The sequence below is a fragment of the Sciurus vulgaris genome (genome assembly GCF_902686455.1).
Source record: "Sciurus vulgaris genome assembly, chromosome: 11".
Taxonomy (NCBI): domain Eukaryota; kingdom Metazoa; phylum Chordata; class Mammalia; order Rodentia; family Sciuridae; genus Sciurus; species Sciurus vulgaris.
In genome coordinates, this window is record NC_136472.1 from 9,339,537 (window position 1) to 9,354,626 (window position 15,090).

At 57.7% G+C, this 15,090-nt stretch overlaps 2 protein-coding genes across 4 annotated transcripts; one reads left to right on the forward strand and one right to left on the reverse strand.

Moving 5' to 3' along the window:
* Positions 1–1,270: 1,270 nt before the first annotated feature.
* GPR137 (G protein-coupled receptor 137) lies at positions 1,271–4,843 on the reverse strand. Its single transcript, XM_079102124.1, is given in 8 exon segments — positions 1,271–1,535; positions 1,537–1,630; positions 2,022–2,140; positions 2,268–2,396; positions 2,512–2,661; positions 2,781–3,006; positions 3,711–3,760; positions 3,839–4,843. Coding segments are annotated over 8 exon segments (1,254 nt in total). The 5' UTR covers positions 4,196–4,843; the 3' UTR covers positions 1,271–1,406.
* Positions 4,844–5,297: 454 nt separating this feature from the next.
* On the forward strand, positions 5,298–14,910 carry BAD (BCL2 associated agonist of cell death). Of its 3 annotated transcripts, none has more exons than XM_079102127.1 (4): positions 5,298–5,933; positions 6,331–6,534; positions 13,172–13,362; positions 14,444–14,910. In XM_079102127.1, exons 2-4 carry the CDS (start codon positions 6,339–6,341, stop codon positions 14,567–14,569), a joined length of 513 nt encoding a protein of 170 aa, XP_078958253.1. In that variant the 5' UTR covers positions 5,298–5,933; positions 6,331–6,338; the 3' UTR covers positions 14,570–14,910. The 3 variants fall into 3 exon arrangements, with proteins under 3 accessions (XP_078958253.1, XP_078958251.1, XP_078958252.1); XM_079102125.1 differs by lacking the exon at positions 5,298–5,933 and adding an exon at positions 5,955–6,034; XM_079102126.1 differs by lacking the exon at positions 5,298–5,933 and adding an exon at positions 6,075–6,225.
* The last annotated feature ends 180 nt before the right edge of the window (positions 14,911–15,090 follow it).

Here is a 15,090-nt window from a genome sequence, read left to right on the forward strand (position 1 = left end):
TAAGGCCCACTGCCCCCTACCGGTAGGACCCTGGGTAGGTTAGCAAGCTCTCTGGTGTGTCCCTGTTCCCACTTACAGAAAAAAGGTAATTATCACTTCAGGGCCTGTTCAGGGCATTTAAGAGGTCAGCATTTATAAATGCTCAGAGCAGAGCCTGGCAGCCCAACCAAGTGCTACAGATGTCAGCAACTTCCCTTTCAATGCAAAGTGACTGTCCAGCTTCCAGCTAATTCTCTGGGTCTCAGAGGAGCTCTGCAGAGGCCCTGCAGGCTTGGCCCCCAGAATCATCTAAGCAAAGGGTTTCAAGTCAGGCTAGTGCCAGGTCCTGGGAATTTCAGGGAGCTGGACCCATCAGGAATCAGACTCCGATAACTCCCAACTCCAGGACAGATCTGCCAGGACATCAGGAACAGAGCAGTGACTGTGCTATAAGGGGCAGCCCTCCCATGTGGGCAAACCCACACCTGGCTGGGAGCCAGATGCTGTTCACCCCACGTCAACACCTCTTCTGTGGGTCCTCTCTGAGCCCTTGCACCTGCAGGCCACGTTAGGAGTGGTGAGAGGGAAACCAGCAGGCCTCCACAAACCTAGTCACATAATCACAGTGCCGTGGGGCCTAGGAGAGAGGCTTCAACTCCTGACCAGAGATGGAAGGCTTCAGCTTCATAAAGTATGTGATTTAGGGGGAGGGCAGTGCAGGGGAATGAACCCAGGGTCTCCTGCATGCTAGACAAGAGCTCTTCCACTGAACTACACCCAGCCCCAGGGAGATGTTTTGGGCTGGGCACGGTGGCACACAACCCCCGGAGTCTCAGCTACTTGCAATAAGGCTGAGGCAAGAGGATTGCGTGTGCCCAGGCGTTCAGAGCCAGCCTGGACAATATAGTGAGACCCCATCTTTTAAAAAAAATAAGTCAGATGTGGTGGCACACATCTGCAAACCCAGCTACCTGGAAGTCTGAGGCAGGAGGATCACAAGTTCCAGGCCAGCCTGGGCAACTTAGCAAGACCCTGTCTCAAAATAAAAGGGCTGGGGATGTGGCTCAGTGGTAGAGCACCACTGGATTCAATCCTATTACCACAGTGAGAGGAACCTAGCCCGGCCCAGTTTCTAGAACAGTCTCCCCACGACGGCTGCAGGTCCCTCCCTCCCAGTGCCCTCCAGCCTTGATGAGGTGAGTAGCCGTGCCCAGCCCAGCACACCCCTTTAAGGGCCAGAGTCTGATCAGCTTGCAACCACACAGGCACAGGTGAGCGCAACACAGACAGGTGAACGGACGAGGGGCACAGACACTTTATTGAGTGGCAGGCACAGGAGAGGTAGCTGGCTCCGGTGTGGAAGCGTAGGCGGCAGGTCATGCCAGGGCGCTGTAGGCATCTGGCAGCCAGGGCCATGCCCTCCTGTCCTAGGGGCAACAGCACAAGCTCACTACGACAGGAGCAGCAAGGAGCCGGCCAGAGGGGGCTGTCGTGGCCCCTGGGATCCTGGGCAAGAAGCGGCAGATAAACTTGGCACAGGGGCCTGGGGTGAGGGGCACAGGGGTCTGGGTGCTCTGGGCGGGTAGCAGAAGGGGGATCACGTCTGTGGGGTGGAGTAGAGACTGTGGTGATGGCCGCCTGGTCCTGGCACCTGGGAGAAGAGCAGAGGAGTGGTCCTCGTCTGGCTGCCCCCACACCAGCCCGGCTCACGCCCGATGGCACCGTACCAGCTGCCAGAGCCTAGGCTGCCCGACATGCTGCAGGCAGAGAAGCAGGGTCAGTCCTAAGGCAGTAATCAGGGCCATATCACAAGAATAGGGGAGGAAAAGAGGCTTAGAGCACCTAAAACCCAAAGCTCCTGGGTCCAGGGCAAACACATCGTGGGCCGGGGGTGGGGGACTTGGCACTAGGAACCCAGAGGGGACCTAACCTAAAACATGGAAAAACCCAGGCTAGGTGTGGGGTCGTGTGGGTGGGGTGAGAGGAAGACAGGCTCTCGCCCACTGCCTGGCGCACCGGCTGGGGCCAGGCAGGCCTCCTACCTGGTGCTCTCGCCCCGGCTGTGCTCCCAGGAGCAGGGCTCGTCCTCACAGTGCCCAGCCCGATCGAAGAAGTAGGAACGGGAGCCGAAGACCTGCCCGTTGAGGATGCGGCTGGCGCTCTGGGGTGGGGGAGAGTCACCGTCATCCACACTTTCTCTCGCCTCCCACCACTGTCCCCAGACCCTGCCCAGGAGTCCCAGGGTCCAGTCTCCTCCACTAGCCCCACAGAGGGGACGGAGGCCTCACCAGGTCCTGCGGGGGCCGGTGCACGCGGAAGAAGCCCACCAGCAGGGTGGTGGGCAGCAGCTCCCACACGAAGAGGATGAGGCCAAACACCAGGTAGCCCTTGTTCCCCAGGTCGTTGACCAGATCCGCCTGGGGGAAGGCAGGAGCTTGGCCAGGCTGCATCCCGCGGAGTGGCGCCAAGACAGGGCAAGGCCACACAGGGCAGGCACCACGCTGGTGAGTGGCAGGCACGCCGAACACTCACCTGATCAGAAACGTTGTACCAGTCATAATCGAAGGCATCCAGCCGGCTCCGAGGGGCCAAGGCCAGGGCTGCCAGGTTGTAGCAGGCCCGGCTGGCATACAGCAGGACCATGGCACCACCCATTGCAGCCGCCTGGCACACACTGGTCCCCTAGCACAGATGACAACAGAGGTCCTCAGGAAGGGGCAGCTCCCACCTTCCTCTGTGCCCTGGCGACCACTGCCCAAAGACCCCCAAGGATACCTGGGCATCAGGGCTTGTGGCCCTACCTTGGCCTCCAGGTAGATGCTAGTGGAGGGGGCCCGCCGGGCGACGAGGCAGAGGCAGGCAGCAAGAGAGAGGGCGCAGATGACAAAGAGGGAGTCGCTCACCAGGACGCGCACCAGCAGTAGGGCCCAGGGCTGTGCCCGGCGCCGGCGGGACAGTACTGCACACAGCACGTTCACCAGCAGAAAGATCAGCGAGGCCCCCACGAAGGCCCCTCGGACTGCCAGCCTGCAGCCCACAGCACAGTCAGTCCCAGATCACGGACCACCCTTGGCACTACCCACCAACCACACTACCTCCCCCAGGAGGCCACGGTGTCAGAATCAGAGCATCCAGTCTGAACCCTCCTCTGCCAATTTTACAGATTGGGAAACTGAGGCCCAAAGAGGTCAGAAGGTGAGTGACAGCAGTGGCATCTTGGAAAGAAACACCAGACTGGAAGTCAAAAGTCTAGATCTGAGCTCTGACTCTGCTTCCTGCCAGCTCTGCGACCTTGAACATGCTCCTTTATCTGGCTGGGCCTCAGTTTCCTCAAGTTGCAAATAAAGATAAGAACTTCTCAGGTAAGTTGTTAAAAGAAAGATGTTTGTGAAAGCTCTTTATGCACTGGAAGGCAATGTGCAATGACAGGGGTACTGTGGCCCAAGGTCACCCAGAAGTGCAGCTAGGCTTTGTGACTTCCACGGGCTGGAGCCTCCAGTCCTTTCCCCCTCATGGACAGCACTGGTATCTTCCCCTCACAGTGCACAACGCCGCGATCACTGTTTCACCTCACGTTTGCAAGCCTCTGCTGAGCCACCTGCGCCAGGTGCCTGAACTTCTCCAAGCTCTTTCACAAACGTTCCCTAGGTTGCCCTTGCCTCAGCCCTGCAAGGTGGGCTGCTCCCTGCCCCTGCCCTGGGGCTGAGCCCACCAGTGCCCCAAATACTTACAAGCCTCGGCTCATCTCTGGCCGACGCTTCGCCTTGGCCTTGAACACCACCTGGGAGCAGAAATGCTCATCATTCCTTTGGGCCCTTGGGATCTGCCCCCCTCATGCGCCATCCCTTACCACAATTACCTGGGCAAAGTAGAGGTTCATAAGCGTCAGTGTGAAGAACTGCAGGCAGACAGGACAGCAGTAGAGAAGCCAAAAGGGCAGGGGCCCCAGGCGGTTGGCTCGGGGAGTGTCTCGGAAGTAGAAGGAGAAAAGGGTAGTACGCAGGGCAGCCCAGAGAAGACAGAGTGCCAGGAACACCGTCTGATAGCTGAGCCGCTTGTGCCCATACAGAAGCACCAGCCAAAGCTGGGCATAGACGGAGAAGAAGAGCAGGGCATACAGGGTAGTGTAGGCCGCGGTCAGCCCCAGGGTCACAGTAGGTGGCAGGGCAGGAACCAGCCCGGCAGCAGGCACCAGGCCAGACAGGTTACTCTCCATGTCAGGGAAGGAGGCCTGAATCCCAGAGAAAGAGATGGAGGACTGGCGGGGGTGGGGGTGAGGGAAATAAATACGGAGGGTACAGTGACAGAGCTGGGGACTCAGAAGGAAAGAAGTTGTGGCTGGCCAGGACCTTTCTCAAGAGAAAGACCCCTGTCCTTGGAAGACACCGGCAACCTGGGTCCCTGGCTCTGGGATGTGGAAAGGCAGTCTTCTCTCCAGGGCAAAGGAGGTGGGGGGTGGGGATGTCTCTCCCTGGGCTGGCCTCAGAGCCAGGGGGATGTGGGGATGCAGAGGCTGAAGGAGAGGAGTCCCTCGTTCGTGGTCGCTCGAGTCGGCCTGGCAGGAGGGGGAGAGCCAGCCAATACCGGTCAGCTTAGGGCAGCGGTCGCTGCGGGGGCGCCCAACGCCCGGCTCTCCCCCTCCCCACGCTTGGGGGCTCTCTCCCCTCCAATAATTCGGATTGGGGCCTCCTCCTCTGTCCTTGGGAATCCAGATGTGGCCCCCCGCCCACCGCGTCCACCCTCCCGCCGCTGGGGGAGGGAAAGGCCGATGCCCAATCCTCAGGTCGCGGCTGGGGGAGCGGGCTCCGGTCGCCGGGACCCGGGGCTCCAGCTCCCCGGCTCCCGCTGCTCCGCCCCCTCCTGCGCCTGCGCGGGCACCGTTCGCTACGCAAATTGCGCAGAGGCCGGCTCTGGCTCCGCAGCCCCGCACCGCGCCCGGCGTGGAGCCTTTCGAGAATCGGGCAAGCTGCGCCGCCAACGGGCGCCCGGAATACGGGAGCCGGCAGGCGGCGGAGAGGCCGAGGCCCCGCCGCACCCAGCGTCCGCTGGGGAGGACCGTGTCCTGGGCCGACGGCGGCCCTTGCTTGTTTGGAAGACCGCCCGTTCCCACACTTAAATCCCCTATTCTCAAACTGGGATCACGCTGCCCGGCTGGGGGCGACAACCGCTTCCCCTCACTGAGTCTCTGAAGGAAACTTCCGCCCACAGCCAAGATGGCGCCGGGCCCCGCCCCCTGAGCGCCAACCCGCAGGGCCTGGATGCTCCCGGCAGGCCCGCCAGCCCCACGCACCGGCCCGCTCACCTGGCTGGCTGCCTGCGCGCTGCCTGCCAGACGCAGAGCTTCGAAAGCCCCACGGCTCGCTTTCCCAGGGGCCCCTGTCGCTTCTCCCGCGCCCTCATCCTGCCAGAGAGGAGGCGCCCTCTTATCTTTAGTGCTCCGGAGATGGCGCTGGGAGGAGCCCCTGATGCGGGCAGCGCGAGGGCTTCCACGCCCGGGAGGAGGAGGAGGGAGCGAGACTTCCCGACCGGGTCACCCGGTCCAGGCGGAGCAGTGACAGCAGTAATAATTGCATCCGACGGCTGAGCGTCAATTACCGTTTTACAAAGTGCTTTCACCCACAGTAATCACCACTCTGTTTACAAAATTTTCACCAGCCCCCGAGGGAGGTGTCATTATCTTCATTTTACACGGGGGAAATGAAGGCCCAGAGGGGCTGAAGGATTCGTCCGCAGAAGCGGGTCTCCAGGTTCCAAATGGGACTCCAGAGAAGCTCTCATCGCTTCCACACACGCCCGAGGCGCGCGGAAGTCGGAGTGGGGCATCCGGAGACGAAGGAAGGACCCGGGAGAAAGGCTGTGGAGACCGGCAGGTCAGCGGCAGGGGTGGGGCCCGGTCTGGCGTGGCCCCGCCCCCAGGCGCACCCAGGATTCATTCCGAGAGCTGATTGGACCAGGTCGGTGACAGTTCCCGTTACCCAGGAAACCGGGGCCGGGCACTTTCAGTACTGGAGGGAGGTGGCGGGCCCGGGTCAGGGGCCTCGAGATCGGGCTTGGGGTGAGACCTGTGCGCCAAATCACCGGCGGGGCGGGGCGGGGCGGGGTGGGGCGGGGCCTAGGTAGGGGTCTGGGGCTGCCCCGCAGCACCAGGGCCCTGAGGGAATATTTAGGTCCTGGGCAACCGCCTGAGCTCCCTGCGGGACCAGATGCAGTAGATAAATGAGGGCCTAGGAGGACGGGCGGACCTAGGTGAGCTAGGGTAGTAGAGGGAGCCCGGGGCACCTGTCCCTCGTCTTCCCCCCGGCCACCATTTCACCAGTTGCTCCCTGACTACCTGTCATCTTGTCCCCACAGCCCAGAGCATGTTCCAGATCCCAGAGTTTGAGCCGAGTGAGCAGGAAGACTCCAGCTCTGCAGAGAGGGGCCTGGGCCCCAGCCCCACAGGGGACCGGCCAGGCCCCTGCAAGTATCAACCACCAGGCTGCCGCTTGGTTCCAGGCCTCCCCGGGGACACCAGTCACCAGCAGGGGCAGGCAACCAGCAGCAGCCACCATGGAGGTAGGTTCCTCACTGCTGTCACCACCTGCCTGTCCACTTTGCCTTCAGCCCAGTCACTCCTTACACTCCAGCTGCACCCACACTCACTGAAAGCTTTGGAGGAGTCCCTAACCTCTGAGCGCCTCGGTTTCCCCTTCTGCAAGCCCAACAATCTCCACCATCGTAGGACTGTTGGGTTAATTGGCAGGAATGTGTCGGAGGCACTTGATTATTTTGTAAATGCTCAAAAAGGGCATCTGATATTGTGGGACAGGGACCAGAAATCAGTGAGATGCAAGTAGTGATCCAGAAAGGGAAGTGATTCTTCTAAGGTAATACTCGTTCTTGGTATTACCTAAGTAGGTAGGTGGTGGGTTGGACGACTGCTTGATGCCTGCCACAGGAGGCCAGCTTTCCCTGGGACAGAGCCTTGAACCAGCTAGGAATGTGCTTTCCCACCCTGGGGCTTACCCACAGGGGGCTGCCCTCGCACAGTGAAAGGGCAGGTGATCCCAAGTGGAAGACAGCCCTCCCAGGCAATGGGACCAGTATGGAAGTCGGGAACATCAGGTCAAGATGGAAGGACTGGGAGGGCCTGGGCATCTCTCAGTAGTCTGCATCTCCCTGGTGCCTGGTACTGGACATGGTACCTGGAACAACCAGGGATCTTTTGAAAGCAAAGTCAGGTCGTGGCCATCATGGCCCACTGTAGTTGAATGGCCCTCTTCCCATGTCCAGGAGTGAGAAGGCTCCCAGCTGCTCCCAGCTGTGCCTGACACACTTGCTTTAACATCAAAATCTCCCATTTGCTGTTTTTCTGATCTCTACCCCAACCCGTCCTCCTCCCCTACGTGGCTGTCCCTCCCCAGCGTCAGTGCTCACTTCTGCCTGAAGGTGAGGACATAGTATGTGCCATGTGCTGCTCCAGTTGCTGGGCAGCAGTGGACACGCCATCCTTGGCCTGTGTGCTCAGCCTTCTTTGCATTCTCCCGCCGTGGGGGAGCCGTGGGGGAGATGGGGCCTCAAACACTGAACGCATTAGAAGATGGTGTGCACAAAATAGAGCAAAGGGAGTCACAGTCCTGGGGGCTGGCGGGGTCATTGGCTAGTTAGGGAAGAAGCCACATGGAGGTCTGGCTGGAGGCAGGGGAAGCCACTCCTTCGTCTGTGGGAAGAACTTTCCAGACACAGGGAAGAGCAAATGGGGAGGCTCCAAGGCTGAGACGGCCTCAGGTCAGTGTGCTGCCTGGGAGAGGTAGAGAAGGGTAGCTGAGGCCCTGTCCAGCCTGCACAGGTCCTTAGAAGCCAGTGTGAGGACTTGGAGTGAAAATCCATAAGTCCTGATTTTGCCGTGGCTATGGGTGGAGCCCAGGCCTCGCATGTGCCAGGCGAGAGCTGTGCACATAGCCCCTTAGCGAAGTCTTTGGGTAGAGGTGGCATGGTCCCACGTGGGCATCAAAGAACATCAGGAGAAGTAGCCAGCTCTGGTTGGGGGTGTGGTTAGCAGCTGCAAGGCCCTGGGTTCCATCCCCAACGCTGTGAAAAGGAAAAAAATAAAGAAGCAGGTGCACTCTGGAGTCGTCTAGAGCTGCTTTGAGGCACCAGGTAGCGTTTCTAAGGCTGCCGGTGGGAGTGGCAGCAACTTGACTAGGGCAGTGTTGGGTGGGCCTGCAGGGCTGCGGGCTGGAGGGGGCATCCAGGAGGGAATGGTGGGTGTGGATGTAAGTGGTCCAGCCTCAAGGAGAGGAGCAGGCCCTGGGTGGTCTCAGCTCACCAGAGTCCTGGTACCAAGGGAGTCACCAAGGGTAGAGGTGGTGGCCAGCCTGGTGAGAAGCTGGGGTGGAGGTGATAGGGTCTCTGTTATGCCCACTGAGTGAGAGTCTGGGGAAGGGTGGGTCAAGATCATGGGAGAAGCAGGAGGCAAGGAACAGGAAGGCTGGGAGGCCAGAGGTCCCAGGTGGGAAGGGCCACCTGGTCCTGTGGACTGACAGAAACAGGAGAGGTGGCAGAAGCAGGCCAGGGCAGAGGAACTCGGCGCCATTTGGTGAGGAGGGCAAGTGGATGGTGTGCTGCAGTCGGAACGGAGGGATACCCAGCTGCGGGGAGGAAGCTGCTGCCATCAGAGGGGACAGCCTCTTTACTCCTTTTCTTTCTTTGGTGGTGGTTCTTGGGCTCCTCACTTCTGCTAGGTACCTGCTCTTCCACTGAGCTGCACCCCTGGCCCAGAACCAGAATTTTTATTTTTATTTTTCCAGTACTGAACCACAGAGCTCCATCCCCAGTCCTCTGCCCCTTTTTAAAAAATTCTTTTAGGTCCTAGGACTGAACCCAAGGACACTGCCACTGAGTTATATCCACAGCTTTTTTTTTTTTTTTTTTTTTGGGGGGGGGTGCTGGGGATCAATCCCAGGGCCTTGTGCTTGCAAGGCAAGCACTGTACCGACTAAGCTATCTCCCCAGCCCCCAACACAGCTCTTTGTATTTTGTTTTGAGGCAGGGTGTCACTAAGTTGCTGAGGCTGGCCTTGAATTTGGGATTCTTCTGCCTCAGCCTCCCAAGTTGCTGGGATTACAGGTGTGTGCACCACGCCCGACTATATATTTTGATTTGGTTCGAGACAGGATCCAGTTAAATTTGCCCAGGCTGGCCTTGAACTTTCTTTTCAACTTTATTTATTCTGTGAGGTGCTGAGGACGATCCAGTGCCTCGCACATGCTAGGCAAGTGCTGTACCACTGAGCCCCAACCCCAGCCCTGGCCCTGAACTTTCAATCCTCCTGCCTCAGCCTTGGAGGAGCTGGGACTGCAAGCATGTGACACCACACCCAGTTTAAATGCTTCTGCTTGTTTGAAAGTTCAGTGGCTTAAAGGCAAGTGATTTCCCACAAAAGACCCACAAGTGCCAGTAACCCTGCAGAGAAGTGTGGCCCGAGCCTTCCACTGGGCAGGGTGAAGTACAGGTTAGAGTCAGGATGTAGGAGCCTTGGAGGTCGTGCTTGCTCTTTGTTCAATAAAGACCTTCTGTAGGGAGCCACTGGAGGGTTAGGGCAGAAGGTGGCTGTGGCTGGGCTTAGAGCAGGGGCTGGCGAGCCCCAGTCAAGGGCTAGGTCCCGGGTTCCCACGAGTGGCAGATGGAGAGCTTAAAGCTGGAGGTGCAGCTGCTACGCCTGGGGCGTTTGGATGCTTTTTGTTTTCGATGGCGTCTGTGTTGTTCAGGTTGGCCTCAAACTCCTGGGCTCAAATGATCCTCATACCTCAGCCTCCCAGGTAGCTGGGACTATAGGCACACGCCATTTTGTCCAGCCTTGAGAGTGGTTTTTACTTTATTTTGGTACCGGTGATTGAACCAGGGCATTTTACCACTGAGCCACATCCCCAGTCCTTTTTTATTTTGAGACCAAGTCTGGCTAAATTGTTGAGGCTACCTTCAACCTTGCCATCTTCCTGCCTCAGCCTCCCGAGTTGCTGGGATTATAGGCCTATGGCACCACATCTGGTGATTTTTTACTTTATTGTATAGTTGACAAAAATGCAGAGAACAGTACTTTATAACAGGGGAAATTTTATATGAAATTCAATTTTCAGTGTCCCCAGATAAAGTTTTAGTAGAACATAGCAATGTACATTCAGCTTCATATGGCTATGGCTTCTTGCAAGCTGTGAGCACAAAGGTGAGTAACCATCCCAGAGACCATGTTGTCACCAAACCTGAACTATTTGCTTCCTAGCCCTTGACATAAAATGCCAATCCCGCCTTAGAGCTTTCTGATTTCATGGCCCCTGAGCAGGGTAGGGGCACACTCTGCAAGCCCTCAAGGGCTGCGGGACTGAAATGGCTTGTGGAGGCCACTGTTTGGGTGGGGCAGGGCACAGGCCTCCCAGAGGCCCACACGTCCTAGAGATGGGATCCAGGCCCACCCCGCCTGGTGGCAAAGCGTCGTGACACCACTGTCCTAACAGTGTGCCTGGGTGCCTGTGGCAGCCAGAAGCAGAGGTATTGGGTCCACCTACCTACCCAGAAGCTTCAAGCTAGAGGTGAGTTGCTAGGCCACAGCCCCTCCCACTCCCTATCCCAGCCTCCGGCCAGACTCTAGGAGGATGGCTTGAATGGGCAGGCCTGTACATCCACCCAGGCTCCGGCACTCCCTTCCCCAAGAAGGGAAATTGGCTTAGGCCACGCCTGACCTCTTACCCCAGGGAGTTCACAGAAAATTTTTTGTCCCTCCCCTCACCAGTAAATAGAAAGATACTTTTGGTTTACCAGCGAGGTGTGGTGAGGCATACCTATAGTCCCACCGACTCAGGAGGCTGAGGCAGGAGGATCACAAGTTTGAGGACAGCCTCAGCAATTTAGTAAGACCCTACACAACCTAGTGAGACCGTGTCTCAAAATAAAAATAAATAAAGGACTGGGGATATAATTCAGTGGTAGAGCATTCCTGGATTTAATCCCCAGTACTGCAAAATAATAATTCGTTTGGCACAAATGAGTATAATTTTGATGATGGCAAAACTTGATATTACCAAATCCATGGCTTTGGTGACAGTCTTCCACCCCATAATATAGGCTTTGGATTGTCTTTTCGTTTGGGTACCTGGAATTAAACCCAGGGGCACTTAACCACTAAGCCACATCCCCAGCCCTTTGTTTTATTCTGAGACAGGGTCTCAATGAGTCCTTAAGGCCTTGTTAAGTTGCTGAGGCTGGCCTCAAATTTGCAATGCTCCTGCCTCAGCCTCCTAGAGAGGCTGACTCCATCCCTGCCACTTAACTGTGTGACCTTAAGTCACTCGCCCTCTATGTCTTATTTTTCCCCTCTGTAAAATGTCGACCACAAGGAACCTGTTAGTGCGTAATGAGAACTAAATGAGTTCACACATTGGAAACATCCAGCCTGACCTGGCCGGTGCTCTTATGCTTGTCTTTTGTTGCTTGTGATGCTGGAGATTCAGCCGAGGGCCTCCAGTGTGCTAGAAAAGCACTCTACTATTGAGCTACACTCCAGTGTTGCTCTTGTTGGTCCTGATTCCTGGGTGAGGGACTGCCTAGACTGCTCACCTGAAAGTCACTCAGGTGACATGCACATGTCAAATTTGAGTTCTCAGAACTAGAAGACACCAGCTGACATTTCCTGAACATTTGGTGGCAGGCAGGGTATATGCCACTGTGACTCAGGCAAGTTTCTAACCTCTGAGTGTCTCCGCTTCTTCATCTATAAAATAGGAAGGATCTGGTATCTGCCTCCCTGGGAATGTGTAAGGGCACGGCAGGATGTTTTCCTGGTCTCCTTTGTTCTCACAGTGGTCCTAGGAGACAGGACTGCCCCCATTTCACAGAGAAGTACACTGAGGCTCCAGTGGGCTCAAGGTCCCAGAGCAGGAATGTGGTCCTGGTTGAACCCATGAAGCTTATGGATCCCTGCTCCGCTGCCCCAGCCCCATGGAAATGGAAATCGCTCTGCAGACGGGCCCACTCTTTATTGGGGGGTTTTCTGTTCCTGGTGCTCCGGCCCCAATCCTCAGTTGATTCCTGATGTAGCTGCCTGTACCCACTGCCATTTGGCTCTGAGGGTTTGAGGTGCCCTTGCCTGACTTCAGGGTGGGCCTTTCTGGATCCAGCCCTCTCCCTCCTTTCCTGGCTTTCTCATCTGTCACATGTCTGGAGCTGGGATCCTCAGCGGCCCTGCAGGTTAGGTCTGAGGCAGGGAGATGTTCTGTTTGCTAGATCCCGGCTTCCACACCTGCCCTAAATCTTCCCTCCTCCAAAGACTTCCTGGCAGACATCTTTGGCTGTGAATGCCACGTGTGTGCCCCAGGCTGTCTTGGCTCTGGGTTTTCTGCTCCTGGGAGTGCTTCTAGGTCTTGGTTGGTGTGAGCAGCGGGATAGAGTTGGCAGTAGCGGCACACAGTGTGCAGATCAGACTCACAGCAGAGATCCTACTGACCCACAGTGCTCCCAGTTCACAGCACTTCCACACTCTTATTTGATGAGCCCCTCTTACAGCTGCTGGGAGTAAAGGCTAGGATTACACCCACATGAGGGTGAGGAAGCAGAGTTAAAAGTGGTTGGACAAGGAATGAGGTCCTTCCCAGTGGACTCTGGATTCCACCAAACTTAAGGACTTCAAGCCTCAGGGCTTATAAGTCTTCTCTAAGCTCCAGTTTTCTCATCCGTAAAATGGAGGCAGCGGCAATATTCACCTCTTAGGGTGATTAGGAGGATAACGAGGGAATGCCCAAGACCTAACACCTGGTAAGTGTCCCATAAAGGTCACCTGAAAGAGTCAACGTTCTGGACATTTTCTCCAAAGCAGGTGCGGTGAGGGACGCAGAAGTGTCGCTGCCAGGTTCCTGATCTCCAGGGACCCCTCAGATCTTGGCCAGGACGCCTCCCTATCCCTAGTAATTACAACCACTGTTTCCTATATTTAGTTCCAAGCACAGTGGAAAATCATTTAATACGCTTAACGGCCTATCTCTTATTGGCACGCACCAAAGGTGTGCGGGACTAGTGAGAAGTTAACTCGATTTCCCACAAGAGCCCCCGAGTTTCCCTCCATTTACACAGGAGAGAACTAATCTAATGCGAGGGTGTGGCAGCACGGGGGACGCAGAGGAGCTGGGATTCACGTCGCCCAACCTGCTGACCCTTTCTGCAGACGCTGGGGCTTCGGAGACCCGGAGTCGCCACAGCTCGTACCCGGCAGAGACCGACTTGGATGAAGGGGTGGAGGAGGAGCCCAGTCCCTTCCGCGGCCGCTCGCGCTCCGCGCCCCCCAATCTCTGGGCTGCACAGCGCTATGGCCGCGAGCTCCGAAGGATGAGCGACGAGTTCGAGGGCTCGTTCAAGGTGAGCTAGGGCCCTGCGGCATGCGGTGCCGGGTAGTCCCAGGCCGCCTACTGCCCGCCCGTTCCTTCCGTGTCCCGGGGCATACAGGGATCTGTAGTCCCAGGTTCCCTCCTACCCGCCAGGTTCTCCCGTGTCCCGAGGCATGCCGGGATCTGTAGTCCCAGGTCCTCTCCTACCCGCCAGGTTCTCCCGTGTCCCGGGGCATGCCGGGATCTGTAGTCCCAGGTCTCCTACCCGCCAGGTTCTCCCGTGTCCCGGGGCATGCCGGGATCTGTAGTCCCAGGTCTCCTACCCGCCAGGTTCTCCCGTGTCCTGGGGCATGCCGGGGCATGTAGTCTCAGGTCTCCTCCTACCCGCCAGGTTCTCCCGTGTCCGGGGCATGCCGGGGCATGTAGTCTCAGGACTCCCCCTAGCCCACCGTTTGCCATTTCTTCTGAGTCCCAGAGTATCCCAGGATCTGTAGTCTAAACCTGCTCCGGGGAAAAGCTCCTGGGTTCCCCAAGTCACTGGTCCGCTAGTATCTGTGTTCCTGGACGGCCTCTTTCGGGTATCAGGATTCTTCAGCCCCAACTTTGGAGACACTTCTTCAAAAAAAATTTGGGGGGTAGTGGGAATTGAACCCAAGGGCCCCTTAACCACCGAGCTACATTCCCAGTCCCCGCCCTTTTTTTCGAGACAGGGTCTGGCTAAGTGAGTGAGGCTGGTCTAGAACTTCCAATCCTCCTGCTTCAGCTTCACGAGTCGCTGGGATTAAGGGCATGCGTCACCGCGCCCTGCACATGTCAATTCTTGAATCGCGGTCCTATCTTCTAGGTGCTAGGTCTCTGGCTCTTCCATTTGGCGGCCTAGGCGTTTCCCCAGCCCCCAGGACGGAGTTTCTGGGCTCTAGCCAGTCCCCATTCCTGAGGGCCTAAGCGTCCTCCGTGGTTCCCTGACCATTTGGTCCACGGCATGCTGGAGGCCGTGGTCTTTTACATCTCCCGGGATCTCATCTACACTGGGTTCCGGAAATGGAGGTGTTGACTTGAGCCGCCAGGGTAAGCTAGCTAATCATTTAACTCTTTTCCTCCTCCACCCCCAGGGACTTCCTCGCCCGAGGAGCGCGGGCACTGCGTCGCAGCTGCGGCAGAGCTCCAGCTGGACGCGCGTCATCCAGTCCTGGTGGGATCGGAACTTGGGGAGAGGAGGCTCCGCCCCCTCCCAGTGATCTTCGGCCCCACATTCCGGAAACTCCACCTATTCCTGTCGCCGTTGGCGACCATCTCGGGTGTGGGCGGAAGTCTCCGCAGGCCTGTGCAGAGAATCGCTCTGTCCCTGGGGCTGGGAGGCGGTGCGCCTGCGGGCCTCGGGGGGAAGGTCCATCGGAAGTTTTGAAGTTTTCCCGCCCACAGCCGCCGGAAGCCGCCCCGCCCGCCGGCGTTGGGCAGCCCCTGGCCGAGGGGCGATCCCGGCTTTAACCTTTACTTCGCCAGGGCCTTTTTCTCCGCACTGTGGAAGCTGTGGGCCCACGCTCGCGGCACACGTGCTAATAAAGCCCACGCCTGTGCCGCCGCGTCTCCTCTGCCGTCACTTGGGGCTGCACGGACCGGGATGGTTCTATCACTGACATTTTGAAAAAATGTCCCCGTTTTGTTTGGGTGACATCCAGGGACAAATACCGGGAAGGGATCAAGGCACTAAGTGGAGCCAGGGCTGTTCGACCTCCGGGCGGTGTCGAGAGACGGGCCC